General features: G+C 37.0%; 3 protein-coding genes across 3 annotated transcripts; 2 read left to right on the top strand and 1 right to left on the bottom strand.

Annotated features, from left to right (window-relative positions):
* Nucleotides 1-345: 345 nt before the first annotated feature.
* Nucleotides 346-3,648, top strand: LOC147869670 (uncharacterized). Its single transcript, XM_087331804.1, has 5 exons — nt 346-604; nt 1,012-1,084; nt 2,490-2,554; nt 3,033-3,139; nt 3,236-3,648. Exons 1-5 carry the CDS (start codon nt 446-448, stop codon nt 3,396-3,398), a joined length of 567 nt encoding a protein of 188 aa, XP_087187930.1. The 5' UTR covers nt 346-445; the 3' UTR covers nt 3,399-3,648.
* A 1,664-nt stretch (nt 3,649-5,312) lies between these two features.
* On the top strand, nt 5,313-10,253 carry LOC147869669 (dnaJ protein homolog 2-like). Its single transcript, XM_087331803.1, has 7 exons — nt 5,313-5,963; nt 7,527-7,704; nt 8,571-8,712; nt 8,808-8,941; nt 9,063-9,205; nt 9,354-9,552; nt 9,729-10,253. Exons 1-7 carry the CDS (start codon nt 5,814-5,816, stop codon nt 10,040-10,042), a joined length of 1,260 nt encoding a protein of 419 aa, XP_087187929.1. The 5' UTR covers nt 5,313-5,813; the 3' UTR covers nt 10,043-10,253.
* An 868-nt stretch (nt 10,254-11,121) lies between these two features.
* Nucleotides 11,122-18,538, bottom strand: LOC147869668 (pentatricopeptide repeat-containing protein At1g74600, chloroplastic-like). The gene is made up of 4 exons (XM_087326708.1): nt 18,422-18,538; nt 17,978-18,316; nt 16,214-17,809; nt 11,122-13,809 (listed from the first exon to the last, which is right to left on the bottom strand). Exons 1-4 carry the CDS (start codon nt 18,536-18,538, stop codon nt 11,695-11,697), a joined length of 4,167 nt encoding a protein of 1,388 aa, XP_087182834.1. The 3' UTR covers nt 11,122-11,694.
* Nucleotides 18,539-19,511: the final 973 nt, after the last annotated feature.

Genomic DNA, 19,511 nt, shown 5'->3' with positions numbered 1-19,511 from the left:
GGTCACACAATATGCTTCTCTTAAAAGACATCAATACATCTTTCTTCCTTTCTTTCTTTCTATTATGAATCTCAATGTCTATTATGTGTAACCAAGCATAATAAAACAACAAGATCTATAGCGTTCAGGACTCGATTACTAATAATAAATCCGTAATGAAACACATTACATATTTTGAGAGGGAGAGAGTGATGTATTCTCCTTCTCCAACCAAACAAGCCTTCTTTTTTCCTCTCTCTCTCTCTCTCTCTCTCTTGGTGAAAACACACAATTATATTAATAAAATGTGTGTAAAAAACACTACTTACATTTCCTCTCTCTCTCTCTCTCTCTCTCTCTCCTCATATATCTTCTTTCTTTCTCTCTCCAAAATTGTGTGCAGAACAGCGACTATAAGAGAAGTGAAGAGAGATCAGAATAGGGGTGGATTAACACGCAGACGTCCATGTCGTGTGGGCGATCGTCTGCTCGATGGATCCCTTCGTTAAACCCTAATCCTTCCTCTACTTCTCTGCACGGAATATACCGTTCCATCGTTGAAAGGTTGAGATCTAAATCCTCACAGAGCTTCAATGCTGTCTCTGACACTTACTTCTCCATCAAGGTATCTTCCTTCCTCCTCCTCTTCTTTTTTGTGGTTGTTTGTTTCTTCTTTGTACTTCTTTCGCCATTTTGTTTTTCTCCTCGTTTTTTCTTCCATTTCTTCTTTCGCTCTTTGGTCTGTCAATGCACTCTCATCTTCTTCTTTTTCTATTTAACTTCTCTCATTTTCCTTATTCATCAAGGTCCGCTTATCTTCTTCTTTTTGTTTTTGTGTTTCTCTTTTTCTACATCGAAATGCCTTTCTTGCATTCTCCAGTCTTTCTTCCATTTCTTGTGTCTTTCATCATTTTTTTTCTTCTTCTATTGAGTTTTATTTCTCAGTTCTTTTTCATATTATTCATTTCTCCTTGTCTTTTGTGTTTTGCTACATAATGAAAGGAAAGAGTTGATTTTTGTTCGTTTATACAGGATGTGTTTGAGAGGCACAAAGTTGTCTTAACACTTGCTGCATCTTTGGCTTCGGCAGGGGCTGCTTGGACAGGTATGTAGTGAATCTTTTGAATGCAAATTTTTTGTTGTTGCATGTACTGCTAGACAATTGGCTCACATTTAATGTGAAAAATGAAAGAAATAAAATATTGACATGATATGCATCTTCCTCCACAGAACATTTCCTTTTCAAAAGGAATGATCCTTTTTTCCCCAAGGAAAAATTCAACTGATCTTTTTGCTATGTTTAGTTTCCTTTCAAATTCGTTTATTCAATGGCTTTTCATTTTCTTCTGATGTACCATCGAGATATGGAAGAAAATCTGAAATATGTTATTTTTTTGGTGTTTTGGTTACCATAGCCATTGGGCTTTAGGAATGCACTTGGTACAATAGTTTGGTTATTGAAAATATTTAATCGTACAATCGAAACATTCAACTTTGTGTTTATTGATAATGACAATAATGGCACACGGTGGAGAAAATTATGGTCATTGACAACAACAATAGTGGCATAGTAGAAAGTTGAAACATATAATACTGTTGCCATCAACAATAGTGACATGGTTTCCAGGATTAGATATTGACTTGATGAGGGGTGGAAAAAGCTTGCATTTCTCACTTTAAGTAGGTGAATGGTATCAGAAAGTGGTTTGCAAAATGGGAAGTAGAACCTTGAGATGTGCAAAATAAAACTTTATGGAAAGAAAGAAAAGAGAACATGAGCTGAAGCTTGATTTACCCATATTAAACTCTCCATACGAAGTGGAAAACGCCCACATGTAGGTCAGAACGTGAGCATTCTGGAAAATACCTCATAACCAATATTGATATTGTTATAAATAATTCAATCCCGAATTCAAAGTACACAAACTATCCAAAACTAACGCAATGTGCCATTGCACTAATGGAAATGGGATCTCATGTGCTCCGAATAGAGAGACAGGAGATGGATAATGCATTGATGAGAAACCATCCACAAGTGGCTGTCAGATATCCTTTTTAGAGGAATTTCCTGCCTCTGTATGTTAGAAGCATCTTCACATGGGTATTCTTGTGATCTCTACCATCGCTTCTCAGTTTTAATATTTACCTAGAGCAGCCATCTGCATAATAAAGTATGCTATTACCTTCCTGCTATGGTCGTACTAATGCTCAGGATAAAAATAAAATTACCCAATGCCTTTGTTTTCATAGTTCCATTGTGGATAATACCATGTTAAGTTCTCTGAGCATGAATGTAAAGTATAATGTTATTCCTTTTACAAAATAGTTAAGGATAAAAAAAAGTTACCCAATGCATTTGTTCATTCCATATGTGGATAATACCATATTAGATGCTTTGAGGCATAAAGGTGAAGTATGATGGTGTTATTCCTTTTTACTAATAGATATCTTCAACAAAAATTCACAATAAGGAAGTTTGACTTATGCTTTAATGGTGCATTGTCTTCCAGGATATGCAGCACGGCAATTGCACCAAAGAAAGGTTGAAGCACGGTTAGACACAATAGAACATGTGGTAAGCACCTGTGTGACGCTGTTCCCCGTCTCTTGTTTTATCTTAAAGCCTGTACCTTAGGTTTTCTTTGGCTTTTGTGTGAGCACTAGACTTTAGCTGATTTCTCTATGTATGCATGAGAATTACTTTATTATGTTTTTAGACCTTGTAAGCTATGTTGGCCTCTCTTCTTCTTCTTTTGACAAAAGTTATTGTATTAGCACGTGGCTCTTAGAATATACACTGCAATGATGATGGCTACAACATCAAACACTCTCTCGCATGATTTGTCTCATAACCATTTTTTCTTGATCCTCTGGGGTTAAAGTTTAAACTGTAACGCACAAGCTGAATATGTTCTCTCTGTTTTTCTTTCATGTTCTGCAGATGAAAATTGTTCATAGTCTTGAAGAAACCTTTTTTTCTTGCTCCTCCCTTGGGGTTAAACTGTAACTCTCAAGCTGAATTTGTTCCTCTGTTTTTCTTTCATGCTGTGCAGATGACAACTGTTCATAGTCTTGAAGAACAACAAGTTAAAGCGTTGACAAAACCAGGTGTTAGTTTAACGTCTTGTGTTGCAACAGCTGGAACAACACTGGTGATTGGGTAAAAGTCCAACTTTGTTGCTAGTAGAAATGGTTGAGTTGTGCAGTATAGTGTCATTGTTTTAACGTTATGCCCAAAGTTTAATATTTGTTTCAGGTACGGATTAGGTTTTCGTGGTGGTCGGTTTCACGCTATGAAGAAGATCCAAAGACAGCAACAAAAATTACTGACACCGAAAAGGTCATCATTATTGGAATTTAGGAAACGGTTCAAGCTTACAAACCGTGAGAGAGTTCCAGACGCTACAACTCCTTTGTAAAGAATGTGTCTAAATGTTAAGATGAGTTCTTTCTGGAGGTCATTATAAACCATACTATTATTTGACCAATATCAATTCTCAAGAGCTAGCAAGTAATGGTTATAGAGCTTTCTTTAGAAATGGCACATTGTTTTGTGGTAGGCCACATTTTGTGTGGATTTGTGTAAAACATTCTGACAGTTTCAAGATATACATTGCAAAATATACAAGTAATGAATGTGATACCGGGTAATTCAAAGGGAAGCTCTGATATATGGATTAATACTGTAAAGCAAATAAAACATCAGTCTCTCCTTAATTGGAGTTCTGCTGCGTTACTTTGAAGTTTTACAATGTTTCTTGATGCTACTGATTCTGCACAAGTGAACTAAAGGGAACCATGTAGAATTAGGATATAGTGCAAATTCCCTGGAAACTTGTATACAATTTAAATGATGGACTTATATATATGCAACTTACATATTGTGTACACAACTATTTGTACATATGTAGAGCCCATTTGTGCACTTTTAACTTATTTTTTGTTATATGTAGAATTGGACGGGCCATGAACATCGATGATTTATGTTCTCACTAGTTTCTAGTTTCTCATAGACAAAGAAAACCAATTGACGAGAAAGTTGATGAACCAAAAGATTCCATGACCTCATAAAATGATGCTCCTTCTAGTTGTGAAAATTAGTAACTTAGCGAGGGGTTGACTTAAACGCTTTAAGACAAGTAGTATTGTATTACAAAACTCAGAATTTATAACTCAGATACTGTTTGGAGATATATTTTAAGGGACCATAATGATAATACCATATAATTCCCTTGCATGGAAAGTGGAAAAAGATTCAAATAGTTAGCAAAGGAGATTTTTGGGGCCCTCGAAATTTGTGCATAGATATTGAAAAATGCTCATCCAAGTTGTAGGCCTCTTTGGATGGTTCCAATTCTTTGTGAAGTTGGTCAAGTTATTTGTGCTTCCGTTCATGTATGTTCTCAAAATTTGGGGCAGGTTATTGCTATCACAATTGTGTGTGCACGAGTCTGTTTGATCAACCTACTTCTTTATAGAGAGAGGATCCCAATAAAGAAGAAGAAGAAGAAGAGATGTGGAAACTTGTGAACTTTGGGGGACTCTTATTATAACACCCACCACATCTTTGGAGGACCACAAATATGTATGTAAGGAACAAATGGTTGGGATTTGTCGACACCCGCCCAAATTAAAAGTAAAAGCAAATTGATGCTGCCGTTGGGACTCATTGCAAATGTTTCTTTAGAGAGACAATAACACACGGTCCAAATTCTTCTTTTTTTATCGTAATTAGCTTGTGTCTTGGGTTCGAAACCCAATTTCTTCACCTCTCTATTATATACTTCATATATATCTCTATTTCACTAGATGCCATTGCGGAATGTAGGGGTTGAACCCATGACCACCTGGTCTCCATTGGGCAACCTTACCAACTGGGCTACATCCATCTCTCTCTCTCTCTCTATAGAACGGGGAAGCCATACATATCAATCGATACATGTTAGAGCCTATCCCATTGTCTGCCATTTGAACCATTGCTTCCATGTGACTTAGCTCACATGCATTTTGTGATGTGAGACAGGGCGTTGGGGCACAAGTGATGAGAGTGGTCAACTATGCACACACTTTGCCCTAAACAAGTTCTTTCGTGAGTCTTGAGTATCACACTTTGATACAAATGCTCTCTTTGCCTTTGACCATATTCGACTATGCTTTCGACACATATTTGACCAACCCCAATCCTTGCACGAATTTCTCTCACAACCACAATATTCATCAGTAAAGTTCTTCAACATCTCCAGAATTTCTACTCACTTTCACATGTATCACGTGAAATGTAAAATGTTTGGTCTCATAGAGTCATATTTGACCTTCTCTCTCTCTCGTCTTCTTCTTCTTCGACGACTCCTACTTGTGCCTTTCTCTCTCTACTGTGTTTTTCTTCTCCAGCCGCGATCGTTCGATCTCCTTGGCTTTCCTGCCGTAGCTTACGCTGATCGCAGATTATCTCAGGAAAAGCTTTGGACTGATCTTTCTCACGCGCGCGGTAGCAAAACTCTGTGCCACAGCTCACAGAAAGACTTCTCAGAATCGGGGAAAGCTTTTGATCTCCTTCGCTACACCGTATATCTCGAAATATTTCACTTAAAGAATTCCTCTCTGTATCGACCGTTTATGCCAACATAGTAGATCCCTACACAGTTAACAGAAGAACTTTGTCTCCATGATCAGGCATTTACACGCAATAGAACTATAGACGATTCAGTGATTTCAAGAAAAATATCTGAGAAATCCCTGGCTGAATCTCCGTTCCTACACAGTAGAACTATAATCAGTTCGCTGACGATCTATTCCTAATTTGACCATTTCTTCATCTCTGAATCATTGTCAACATGTTTGGACGAGTTCCTAAGAAGAGTGATAATAACAGATACTATGAAGTGTTAGGCGTTCCAAAAAGTGCCTCTGCAGATGAGCTCAAGAAAGCTTACCGGAAAGCTGCCATTAAGAATCATCCAGATAAAGGAGGTGATCCTGAGAAGGTTAGTTTTCTCGACCATTTAGCAAAACTACGCATTTCCTTCCAGGCGTTTCATTTATGCTCGTATTCATCAAGCAGATAACGTAATTTCCATGCATTTTGTGACAAACCTCTCCCGTTTAGGATTTTCTTCTCTTTTCCTGAGAAGGTGATTTATTGGCTTGTGCATCTCTTCTTGTATTCTTTTTTTTGTGATCTCATTTTGAAAAGGAAACTGCTCTGCCGTTCTTTTCCCCCCCTTGTGAAGCATTTTCTGTCATCTCTTTTTTCTGTGAAGGCATTTCTCTACGATTCAACAGTTTTGTTTTCTGTGTAGTGTCCATTTATGAGAAGTCAAGTTCTTTGCACTTCGTCAAAGCCCTTGATTTTTCGAATGGATCTCTTTTTCCAATATTATATTTCTTTTCTGTAAGAAGTTCGTTTTCCTTCTATGTGTTTCATGGATTCTTCCGGGAAGTTCAATTTTCTAGATTTTGTAAAAAGCTTTTTCTCTTGACATTTTCATTTGTTACTTTTAGCATTCTTTTGGTCATTCATTGTGAAAAAGTAAATTTTGCATATATTTCACCTTCTTATTGTACATTTTTTGTGGTGATCTTTCATAGGGAGTATCTCACTGTTATCTGTAAAAATCTCCTTCTCGAGTTCTTCATCTTTTTCCATTACATCAAGCTTTTTCTAGATGATACTTCTTTCTGAGAAGGCATTTAAAAATTTACATTTCATAAAAACTGACCATTTTTGCCTTCCCTTCATGGTTCCATACAGCTTTATCGTTTATCCATATCCTAAAAATGTTTTTCCCTTTCGCATTTTCTTTTTTGCATCTCATTGAGGGCTTTCTCAGTCATCTGTATTTGTTTTTATAGTTATGCATGTGATTTACTGCATTGTCTCTATATGCTTTTCATCAACAGTATGTTTAATCTTCTGGTCTTCCATATCCAACTTTCTCTGTTTGTCTTTGTCTTGCTACTTGGTATCTATATTTCGTGAAAACCATTTAATTTTTTGTCCTTCTCTTCCGGAATTCATTCGTAAATAATTAAGGGAACTAAACATATAGTTCTCACGCAGTGGATAGATTAGGTGTCTATGTGGTGTGTGTCTATGTGGTGTGTGTGTGTGTATGACAGAGTGAGAGAAACGAGTATTCCAAAGACAAAGTATGTATGTTAGCACTGAGAATATTCAATGAACCAACTCTTGACAATAAGGGAGAGGGTTCCTCTATATGTCAGTACCTTCACTTGTTTGCAACAACTCTCTCATTGTTATCTTCATTTAGGTAGGATATAGAATATCCTCTACATATTAGAGATAACACACATATTGGTAGTTGAGCATGATATCTGAATATCATCAAGATGTGTCTCTCTGTTTTCTGCTATGCTTGTGCTTTGGCCTTATCATTGTCCGCCTTATCAAGGTTTCTCTCTTAGTTGCTGTTATTTATTCTCTACATTTAGGAAGTCGCTCTTATTTTTAGCCTTTCCATTAAGCAGTTCACAGTGCTATATTTCTTTCTATGATCTCTTTTTCTGCTACCATATGTTTCTTGCAGTTCAAAGAGTTGGCTCAAGCATATGAAGTCTTGAGTGACCCTGAGAAGAAGGAGATTTATGATCAGTACGGTGAGGATGCTCTTAAGGAAGGAATGGGAGGAGGCAGCAGTGGTGGTCACAATCCATTTGATATCTTTGAATCCTTCTTTGGAGGTGGAGGTGCGGGTCCTTTCGGAGGTTGGTCTTTCTCTTAATTCAGGAATAAATATAAAAATGCCACCCTAGGTTATTACAATCGCTGATACACCATTCTAGCTCACTGAGTTTCCAAAAGGCCTCAATTTAATTGGGTTTTTTATAATTATGATTGCAAATCATCAACGTTTTTTCTACCAAATCATCATCTAGTTTTAATTAGCAACCAATCATCTTAAATTTTCAAAGTTGAGATTTACATTTAAAGTAAATTAGAAGCAAGTGCTTCAAATATGTTTCCTTAATCAAAGTAAATTAACTTTCGAGCTTTGAATATTATGGGAAAAATTAATTTGAGGCATTCTGGGAACTTGTCCGAATTTAGTGTCAGTTCCAAAATTTGGGTAAGCTAGAGTGAGATTTTGATCATTTCCAAAATTAGGGTCCCAAAACGTAACAGTCAGAGTCTCTGAGAAAACTAGGTGATAGCTACATTGATGTTTTTACTACATTGATGTTTTTGAATAAAAGCTGCAGTTCTGTAGCTTTTTAATGCTCATTTGCTTTATGTTATTAACTAGTAGCTGAGCTACTTTGGCAATAACTGATTCAACTGAGAGATTGATATTCTTTAAGTAGAAAAACAATGGCAATATAGATCTTTTATATAATTCCGCTTTCCCTGTTCAATATGAGGCAGTTGTGGAGCTAGTTTTGTGATAACTATTTAAAACGAATAATTGATGCATTTTTAAGTAAATAATATGAAGATGTACTATTTTTTTATTTAATTTTCCTTCATTTGTTTGAGTGGCTGATTCTTCAATGACTGATTAAACAATGCTTTTTGAATAAAAAACTAAGACAGCGCAGGTCTTTTATTTAATTTTGCTTTACCTGTCAAATAGGGGGTAGTAGCCGAGGTAGTAGAAGACAAAAGCGTGGAGACGATCTTGTGCATCCTTTAAAGGTGTCCCTCGAAGACCTATATAATGGATCGTTAAAGAAGCTATCATTATCTAGGAATGTACTCTGTTCTAAATGCAAAGGGTATGTCTATACACCTCTCCGTCCATCCTCTTATCTTTTATTGTTGTTTATTCTCTACTTCATTTTGATGTTATTGGACATAATAACCTTTGCAGAAATGGCTCTAAAAGTGGAGCTTCAATGAAATGTGCTAGTTGTCAAGGGTCTGGTGTGAAGGTTTCTGTCAGACAAATAGGGCCTGGTATGATACAGCAGATGCAACATGTATGTGCAGAGTGTAAAGGTTCAGGTACGTCTTCCTTTCAGTAAGTAGGTGTGGAGTTAACCATATCCTCTTGCTAACTTACCTCTGTTATGAATCGATATAGTGGCGTGTCTAATGCTAACTTCCATTTTTTGTATCAATGTAGGAGAAATTATCAATGAGAAAGATAAGTGTGGTCTCTGTAAAGGAGAGAAGGTCGTCCAACAAAACAAGGCTTTAGAAGTACATATAGACAAGGGTATGCAACATGGACAGAAGATCACTTTCCCTGGAGAAGCAGATGAGGCGGTAAGTAGAAAAAAATTCACACCCAGAATTTATTGAAGCCATATTTCTGTCTAACTAAAATGATTTGGAACCATGTGTTTTTGAAGTTAATTTGTATCCACAGCTAGAATCTATTTGAAACCAGTTTTTTGGTCAATATATCTTGCAGCCTGATACTGTGACGGGTGATATAGTATTTGTGGTGCAACTTAAAGAACATGCAAGGTTTAAAAGAAAGGGTGATGACCTGTTTGTAGAACATTCATTGAATCTTACAGAGGCTCTTTGTGGCTTCCAATTTGTTCTTTCCCATCTCGATAACCGACAACTATTGATTAGATCAGATCCTAGCGAGGTTGTGAAACCAGGTTTGTGACATTGACTCCAAAGAAAAGTGATTCAAATAGTACATGTAGAAGTCTAGATGTTCCTCTCATTTATTTCATGATACTAGAGAGAATGTTTTTTATTTCTCAACATTGTTTGCAGATACTCTCTTTTATGGTTTTTTCATTGCAAAGCTGCTTTCTTTTGTGCATTACAGATCAATTTAAAGCCATCAATGACGAAGGAATGCCCATTTATCAGAGTTTTATGAAAGGCAAACTGTATATTCACTTTTCAGTGGATTTTCCAGAGTCTGGCTTTTTTTCGACAGAGCAATGTAAAGTCCTGACAACAATTCTACCTTCCGGACCAAGGTTGACAGAAATGGATCTTGATGATTGTGAAGAAACCATACTAGAAAATGTAAATATGGAGGAAGAACTGAGAAGGAAGCAACAACAATCTGCACATGAAGCTTACGAAGAAGAAGAAGAAGCAGGTGCCCCAAGAGTTCAGTGTGCACAACAGTAAAACCGTTGGAGAAAAAAGTGATTATCAAATGCTATGGATAATTAGTTCATTTTGTACTGGGCCTTTAAACCTGTCTTGCTATTAGCTAATAGCATTAACTCTTAATTTTTTTATGCTCTTGTTTGTGATGCCATAAACAAGGTTATGGTTCCACTTATACTCGTTATATTTTATTTTCCAGATAATTCAATTGGATATTTATTTATTTTTATTTTAATGCAGTGCTTCTTATCTCTTTTTATATCTCATTGCCTAGCTAATGTAAAGGCGTGGAATGATATGCTTGAGCAGGTAGTGTCTTTGTGTAGCTAAGTCATAGGTTAATGTGCTTGAGCAGGATTTTGATGTAAAAAGTAAAGAGAGGACTTCTTAGAGCAGAATTTTGTTTTCGTCAAGTTGTGCCCTAGAGTATATATAATAGTGCAAACCAAACGATTGTACATTTGCCCTTCTATTTTGTCAACCAATTCAGTGTGATGGTGGGTACTTATTATCAGTTCTGATTAGCTGAGACAGATAATCTTCTAAGTTCTAAATCTTTAGTTAAATAATACCCTGAGGACACAATGCTTCTGATTTCACATTTGAAGGATTGATTGGAGGAAAGAAAATAGTTTTCTGTGAAGAATACCTTTTTCACTCCGAATAGCTTCTGAACAAAAATGTTTATCAGGACTATCATTCTGTCTGCATGCATCAAATGGCTTAAGATCATTCTCTTTTTAAACCAAATGGCTTTTGATAAGTGTGATCAACAATACTTGAATAGAGTGTTCATGTCTTTTGCAATATGTGAATTGCAAACACAACCAGGAGGATGAGTTTTTTTAAGGAAAGAACACCCAGCATGTTTCAATTTCATTTACAATAGCCTCCCTCTTTGTCGAGGAAAATAGGGAAGACGAGATTTTGAGCCCACCAAATTCCAAATATGCACAGGACTGAGAACATCCAGCAAAGCAATGATCCTAAAAGAAGTATAGACAGTCCATAAAGGTTGGTGTCCGTACTTGAGGTCTGAAAATTCCAGGCTATCTCAGCATCACCGGAGTATTGCTTTCGAGATTGTTGCAATGCTCTATCAAACAGTTGTATCTCATATACATAACTCCTTTTTGGAGTCAGCACTTTTGCATCAAGGTGGTTCATTTATGTATGTGGACTGAAATATGTTGTATTGGTTTGGATTCTTATGGTTCAGTTTGGCCTCCTTCAAGATACTAGCATAAGATGTTGAAATTGGTTTAAATCCTTTGTTTCATTCATGTATTGATTTCAGCTCTTGCATCACTCCTCTATATCTGAACTGAAGCAATTCCATAATCAGTTTAGATTCACATTGACCAGTTTGGCCTTCTTCATGTAACAGCACAACATTTCTTTCTTTGCCACACTAGTGAATGTGAGATACCTCCACCAATGGTACTCATAATTTTCACTTGTCGTAGATATGGAGCCAAATCACATGGTATGTAGCAACATATCTCTGCAGTCATTCGTTTCAGATAATCAATCACTTTCTTCATTCAATGTTTTCTTTGCAATCTCAACTCAGCTACTGCAGTGTTGCGCAAATTACGAAGATTGTTTCATCTCCAATCAGACATCTGAATATTCCCTTACTGATCAATATTTTCTGACTTTTTTTTATCTTAGATAAAAACTGGTGTTTGCAACTCCCAATCAAGAATATCAAATTGCTGCCTCAAGTCAAATACATCAATCATATCTAGTAATTCATTTAAATTAGCCTCCTTGCCAGCTGCAACATAAATATTTGACAGCATCACATAAGGAGCCGCATTACTAGGGTCCAACTCATATAGCATCCGAGCTATGCATTCTCCTCTATTCACATCGGAAACAAGTTTGCAAGATCCGAGCAAAGCTAAACAAGACAGAACTGTTGGCTGAAATGGCATTTTATGTACCAATATTTCAGACTCTATTAAGCATCCGGATCGTCCAAACAAGTCAATCATGCAATCCTGATGATCTACATCAAGCTCTATACCCTTATAATCATCCATACATTTAAAAAAACAACAACCTTCATCAATCAATCCAGCATGACTGCATGCAGTAAGGACACCCACAAATGTAACTTTAGTTGGTGAAAAGCCTTTTGTGTGCATTCTCTGGCAGAATTGGATAGCTTCTTTCCCCAAACCATGCTGAGCAAATGCAGTTATTACAGCATTCCATGAAATTAAATCCTGATTTGGCATTTCATTGAAGATTCCAAGTGCAGCATCTACATTACCACATTTTGCATACATAGTGACAAGGGCATTCCCCATGTTAATATCCATCTCAATTCCACTATCATCGATATAAGCGTGCATTTGCTTACCATCTGCCATTGCCATATGAGTTGTGCATGCAGCAAGACCACTTATAAAAGCAACTTTGTCTGCTTTTACATTTGCATCACGCATTTTTTCAAAGATTTGAAGTGCTTCACGGCTTCGCCCTTCTTGAGAATAAATTGTGATCATAGAAGTCCAAGTAACAACATCCCACTCTAGCATTTTGTTGAAAACATATTGAGCCTCATCTAGTCTGTTGTGCTTCCCATACATATTGATCAATGCATTTCCAATGACACGTTCGGAATCAAAACCCTTCGTGATTGTATAAGAATGCATACGCTGACCTTCCAATGGTGTTGAAAGACTCGCACATGCATCAACAATGCTTATAAAAGTGATACTGTCAGTAACCGTGCCTTCTTCTTCCATTGCAGTGAAAATGTGAATAGCTTCCTTCCCCAGGCCATGTTGTCCATAAACAGCAATCAAGGCATTCCATGTGATAACATTACGATTTGGCATTTCTTCAAATACCTTACGAGAATCCTCAATACTACCACATCTACCATACATGTCAAACAGCCCTGTTGCTACCACAATATCCTTATCAAATCCCTCTTCCATTATGTAGGCATGTAAATGCATACCTTCTCCAAAAAGCAAATGGTTGGCACATGCATCGATCATGCTTGTAAAGGTCACCCTATCAGGTCTAAAACCTTCTGATTGCATTTGATTAAACAGGTGAAATACTAATTGGCCTTGACTATCATGAACTGACACTGTTATAATGGCATTCCACGCAACTACATCTTGATTAGTCATCTTATCAAAAACATCTTGTGCATCATTCAATTTACCACATTTACCATAGAAGTTGACAAGGGCAGTTTCAAGAACCACATCACCACCACATTGAATAATTCGGGAATGAATTCTTTTACCTTCCACTATAGCTGAAGAATGAGCGCAAGCAGACAAAACACTTATAAAAGTAACCCGATTCGGTAGTATACCTTCTTCTTGCATATTTCTAAACATATGAAATGATGCTTTATCATGTCCATGTTTAGCATAAACTGATACCATCGCAGACCATGAGATTAAATCTCTTTGTTGCATTATATCAAAGATGTGGAGAGCATCTTCAATGCTACCGCATTTTCCGTACATGTTAACAAGAGCATTTCCTACCCTTGTATCCTTGAGTGCATTATTAACAAAACACATACAAGCATGAGTTTTCTTGCCAAGGTTAATGTCATTCATGTTTGCACATGCAGAGAGTAAACTTATGAACATATCCATATCCCCAAGAACTGATTCTTGAAGCATTTGATGGAAGCTTTGCAAAGCTAAGTAAGTTTGCTTTTGTCTAAGATATGTTCTGATGGTTGAATTCCACAGTCCAATTTGTGAGGAAGACGCCATGGATTGTGCTTCCCCCTTAACGAACTAATGTCCAGATGCACAATGCATACAAAAGGCAACGCGAAAACACCTGTTTTCCTCCATTCCGATGATTAATGTTGTTGTAGCAGAGCTCTTTAGTATGCAAAATTTTATTTCCTTAAATACCCTTCCTATTTGGTGATATAGACCTTAGATTTTCTACATTTGGAAAATATCAACGATACCCTTCACGTTTGGCGATACATATTGATTATATTGGTTCTATACTCCCAAGTTATTGACAATACCTCTCACACATAGTTAATTTTTCATTATAGAAAGTTCCTCCCAAAGTTACTTGCGAGAAATTTGTACTCTTCACATTGTGTGGTATATATACAAAATGGAAAATGTTGGAAAAACGTCAATTACCTCTCATATACGAGATAATATCAACACCACCCCTCTATCGGGTAGTATGTACAATAAGAACCAACAATATTCGTCATAAATATCAACAACAATTGTCACATTTGATAGTATGTACCATACGTATCGATTGTTTGCAAACAAGATATGAACAACAGTTCCGCAAAAGTATCCACAAATGTAGTTGAATATCAATAATACCTAATGCCCCTCATACAAGAGGCAAGCCTAGAATTTCCTTAAATGGAGCTACATCCTACAATATATGGACTAGTAAATGAAAACTATATTTAAAGGGTTTTTAAATGGAGAGAGTAACAAAAGTGCCCCATGAATAAGAGACCAGAATTTCAATAATGCCTCTTAAATAGACATCTATACTAGAATATAAATGATATTTAAATGATTGATGGGGAACCATGACATTCTAGTTTGCAACTATGTGTGCCCCAAGTACATTTTTTGCTTATGATAGATTGATTTCAATGACAACTTCAATGAAACAACATACCCTTGATTAAAAAAGAAAACATTTTTTTTACTTTCATAAACCCAAATAAAGCCTTAGTGGATTCAATCAAAACCTTCAGGACCATAATTAGCCAAGCGAATAACATATCTGGCTTGTTTTACATCTTCCTAACACTTGTGCAATAAGGATGGTTTTGTACATTTTGTACTATTTCTATCAAAAACAAATACATTCACTTTTCAAATCTCTTAAACAATGCCAGATATCACATCATGGACATGCGTACTATTAAGACCCCTTGACCCAAGCGTTCATGGCAAAAAAAGTCTCATGTTTGATTCTTGCATACTAATTGCTATCAAGTTTTAATAAACTTCATCTTATTTGTGTCGAGGTATGTTAAGAATTACAGGCTCCCTTATGTCCAAAGCATCAAACTTCATAGTATTTGCTTCTTGGAAAGATGATTGTCAAGTCCATTCATCTCATTTCCAAGTATTCAATATGTAATTAAAGGCCATATTACCGTAGTGACTCTCTTCATGTTTGTATGCAATCGGCACATGCTGACGAATTGGTAGTTAGGAACACGGGATGCATTCCCGCTTGAAACCATTTTTGCATGAGATTTGTGAACCATGAAACAAGCATTAAATTTACTCATAGGATCTCAAAAACTTGCCCTTCATGTTGCATGTTGCACCTCCCTTTGATTAGCCATAAAGCAAGACGTGTTTCAAAGCATCATCTAAATTTTAATCTATTTCTAATCCAAAAGAGCCATTTGTCCCCAAACGCATTATGTATGTCTAATGTAGACTCCACATGTTTGCCTTCGCACCTTCGGATGTATAAAAGTTGGAGTATTGAAATTCCAGTTGTTGATGATGTGTCATTACTCAAGACCGTGTCTGTACAAGGACTTATTCCTTAGAATAATGTCATTTTATTTTGACAGCAGAGGTTTCAATTAAGCCCTCCTTGACCTAAGACAGATGTGGATGTTCCCAGTAGATAAGACATTGAAAGAGGAGAATATAAGCTCCAAAGAATTGATTATGGCATTGGATCAACTTAAGGAAGTTATTGTCAAGTATCTCTTCAACAGTTCATGTCCATCGTGTGTATTTGTATCTTTGAGTATTAATCCTTGGAAAACTAAATACGTGAGGTCATTTGTTCCAGTCCAACATATTGTGGATCAAATTCAAGACACGATGTACTTTGTTGCAGTTGAGGCTTTTTCATTCGATATTTGAAATGCATATAGAGATATATTCATGCACCAATGGATATAGTGACTTCTACTCTGTGCGTAGAGCAAACCTTCCATTCCATTAAGATCAAATTACCCATAAATGACTTGTACTCTGTGAGTATAGGGTGCTGGACTTATAATGTGATCACTATCAAATGACATCTGTAGTGACAAGCCGAACAATGTTCTCACTTGGCTTCCATCTTAATAGTGGGCCACGTTGCCATTTGTGCCAAGCATAGGCAGGCTGAACTCCATAAATATTTTGTAATTTCATAGAATGTCAAGATAAATCATTGTCATTGTTACACATCTTCCCACATGAATGTGTTCATCATCAAAGCATATGCTGCACTATGCTCTACATTTAATTCCACTGATAATTCAAAGGCAAATCTACCAACCACAGAATGGCCTTGAGTGTGTCTACATGCACCCAACATAGTATTCCACATCACAAAGTCAGGTCCTATTTCTAGTTTTTCCAGCAATGCCACAGCCTCTCGCACCTTACCTGATCGGCTAAGTAGATCGGCCATGCAGTTATAATGTTCAATATTTGGAGATATGCCAAATTTTGAGTTCATGACCTCAAAATAGGTTTGTCCCACATTCAGAAGACCAGTATGACTGCAGACAGTTAGAATACTGATAAATGTGATCTCATCTGGCTCAATTCCTGCCCTATTCATCTCCTCTAATGACTCAAAAAGAAGCTTAACCTCTCCTTTGCGAGCATAACCCATGACTAGCGCAGTCCATGCAAAGCAATTTTTAATATGCAATGCATTAAACACATTCTCAGCATCAATCATGCTTCCAAATTTACCATACATATCAACAAGAGCTTTTCCCATGCTTCCTTCGACTTTCCCTACACCTAAGACTTGAGCATGAACCTTTTGCCCTGTTTGAATGGCTAATGACGTATTGCCACACCCCCTCACTATGCTTGAAAAGGTGACTTCATTAGGAATCAAACCTTGTTCCTGCATCTGTTGGTACAATTCAATAACCTTCTCCAAATCTCCTTTATCTGCATAACACTCTATCAATGTGTTCCATGAAACAACATTCGGGGACACACCATTCAATAACATATGATCAAAACAGTGCAAGGTTTGTTCCATGTCCCTATTCTCGTTATATCCGGCCATCAATGCAGTCCAAGTGACTACATCTTTTCTCGATAGTGTATCAAAAACTCTTTCTGCTTCAGCTATCTGACCATACTTTGCATACATGTCCACCAATGTGTTTCCAACCTTAGGGTTTCCCTCAAATCCTTTTTGTAAGATCTCGGAATGTAATTCTTGTCCTCTTCTAATGCCATCTATATGAATACATGCTTGCAAACAACATACATATGTAACCGCGTCTGAAGACACACCCTTAATCTGCATTATTTCAAAGCACTTCAATGCATCTTCACAAAGTCCTTGGTCCACATATGATCCAATCAATGTGTTCCATGAAACCACATCCCTAGTCTGTAGTTTATTCAATATTTGCTGTGATTCTGGAATAAAATCAAGATTTCCATACATTTCCACTAAAGAGCTACAAACAAAGGCATTCTTTTCGAGTGCTAATTTGAGTATCAAACCATGTACCTCATGACCCTTGGCTATTTCTCCTATGTTACCACAAGCTCTTAAGACACAAGCATAGGTAAAGGCATCTGGAGATATGCCTCTTCGTCTCATCTCTTCCAAGCAATGAAGCACATACTCATGATGCCCACGTTCCACATATCCTGCTAGCAATGATGTCCAAGAAGCTACATCTTGCACCTGAAGCTCTATCAACACTTCCCATGCCTCTTCAAATAAACCGAATTTAGCATACATATCAACCAGACCATTGCTTATCAAAGGATCATTCTCATAACCTTTCTTAATAGCCTAGCAGTGCAACTCTTTGCCTTTGCTCACATCCAACACTTTGCTACAACCCTTCATAGAGTAAAAAAGTGTCACTTCATTGGGAGAGATGCCCTCCAGGTACATGAGTTCAATACAATTCAAAGCTTCCCGAGAGAATTCAAACTCGAGACAACTTCCTATTAATACATTCCAAGAAACAACATTACGATCTGGAAGCTCATCAAAAACCTCTTGTGCTTCTACAAAACAACCACATTTCCCATACAAATCCATCAAAGTGCTTACTACATATCTATCTATCTCAAACCCTTCCACAATGATCTCAGTATGGATTTCAAACCCTTTTTCCAAGCATTTCAATCTCGAACAAGCTTTTAGCAAGCAAAATAAGGTTGAGTTACTACTATAAGACACTTTTTCATCATCCAACATGTTTTTAAACATGGTACAAGAGGCATCAAGATCTCCCAACTGAGCAAATCCTTGTATAAGGGAGGTCCATTGCAGCTCGTTTCTCTCGTTTAGCTTATGAAACACATGGACAGCATCATGGGTGCTTCCACATTCTATGAACATAGGGATAAGAAACGTTCCAAGACGTGGTAGACATTCCATACCCTTACCACATACCTGCATATATACTCTTCTGGCGTCTGAAAGGTTACCACTGTTTCTACACTCTTGAGAAGTAAGGATGAGATCCTTCATGGAAGGAGGAGCAGAATGGCACCATGACATGCTCGCCATTGCATGAAGATGGTCATTTCTTGAGGTTAGAACCTTCCTCCTTCAATCCACGGAGGGGATACGTGGTATAGATAGCAGCCTTTGCCTTACTTATTACACTTCGATTGGATTCGAATTTCGCAGTCAAATGGTACACTTCCTGTTTGTCCGATCAGATCTATGTTTATCCCAAGAAATAAACAGCGCACTCTCCGTATCTAAATTTGGATTCACACTTGATTGTACCAATTGAGTTTGTTTGATTGTTTCGATATCTCATTTTTAGTATCGCAGGTTGGATTCACACTCCATGACTTCCAACCGCTGCATTTCTCCACTCCCATCAGATCAGTTCTCATCTCTAAATCCCAAGTTAGATTCACGCTCAATGGTCACTTTGTGTACCCATTGAGTTTCTCGAAATCAAATTGATGCCTTAACTCCATCGGCGCAAAAGTGAGACTATCAACTTCTCTCCCTAGATCTTGGAAACCTTTGGCTCCTTTTTTTTATCACCAACATTTTTTAAAGGTTCCTCAATTTCCCCCCGCAAAATATAAACATTGTGAATGTTTGAAAGGATTTAGCAATACTTTATTAGGGCTATAAATTTCACCCTAATCATTTATATATTGATGCGAATGAGTTTCCTTGTTTCCCCCCCTCTTCCTCCATGTGTACCCATTGAATTACTATATCACATGTCTCATCTCTACATTGCATGGATTGGCAAGCAATAGTTGTTGCATACTCATTGATTGCATTGGACCAATTGTCTCATATCTCAATCACACAAGTTGGATTTCACATTCAATGACCACCATATACTCGTTGATTTTGTCTACTCAAATCTCTCGTGTTCATATCAAATGTTTGATACACACTTGATGTCCTCAACTGTTAAGCCTCTCAAGAAACCATCCAAATGGAAGCCCAACATTGGCAATCGCCCACATGCAAATGACAATCTCTTAAGGATGATTCAAAGCCCATA

The sequence above is a fragment of the Azolla caroliniana genome, unplaced genomic scaffold (genome assembly GCF_043228905.1).
Source record: "Azolla caroliniana isolate FFs.n. ecotype wild unplaced genomic scaffold, voAzoCaro1.0.p SCAF_1, whole genome shotgun sequence".
NCBI classification, from domain to species: domain Eukaryota; kingdom Viridiplantae; phylum Streptophyta; class Polypodiopsida; order Salviniales; family Salviniaceae; genus Azolla; species Azolla caroliniana.
Note: the sequence above shows the minus strand (reverse complement) of the source record. Positions and strands in the feature narration are given on the sequence as shown.

Coding starts and splice junctions, on each gene's coding strand:
- LOC147869670 (XM_087331804.1), top strand. CDS start 446: ATGTCGTGTGGGCGATCGTCTGCTCGATGGATCCCTTCGTTAAACCCT. Junction 605..1,011: donor ACACTTACTTCTCCATCAAG/GTATCTTCCTTC, acceptor TCGTTTATACAG/GATGTGTTTGAGAGGCACAA. Junction 3,140..3,235: donor GGAACAACACTGGTGATTGG/GTAAAAGTCCAA, acceptor TATTTGTTTCAG/GTACGGATTAGGTTTTCGTG.
- LOC147869669 (XM_087331803.1), top strand. CDS start 5,814: ATGTTTGGACGAGTTCCTAAGAAGAGTGATAATAACAGATACTATGAA. Junction 8,713..8,807: donor CTCTGTTCTAAATGCAAAGG/GTATGTCTATAC, acceptor TAACCTTTGCAG/AAATGGCTCTAAAAGTGGAG. Junction 8,942..9,062: donor TGCAGAGTGTAAAGGTTCAG/GTACGTCTTCCT, acceptor GTATCAATGTAG/GAGAAATTATCAATGAGAAA.
- LOC147869668 (XM_087326708.1), bottom strand. CDS start 18,538: ATGGCGAGCATGTCATGGTGCCATTCTGCTCCTCCTTCCATGAAGGAT. Junction 18,317..18,421: donor CCAGAAGAGTATATATGCAG/GTATGTGGTAAG, acceptor GTGTTTCATAAG/CTAAACGAGAGAAACGAGCT. Junction 17,810..17,977: donor GTAATGTTGTTTCTTGGAAT/GTATTAATAGGA, acceptor TTGCACTGCTAG/GCTATTAAGAAAGGTTATGA.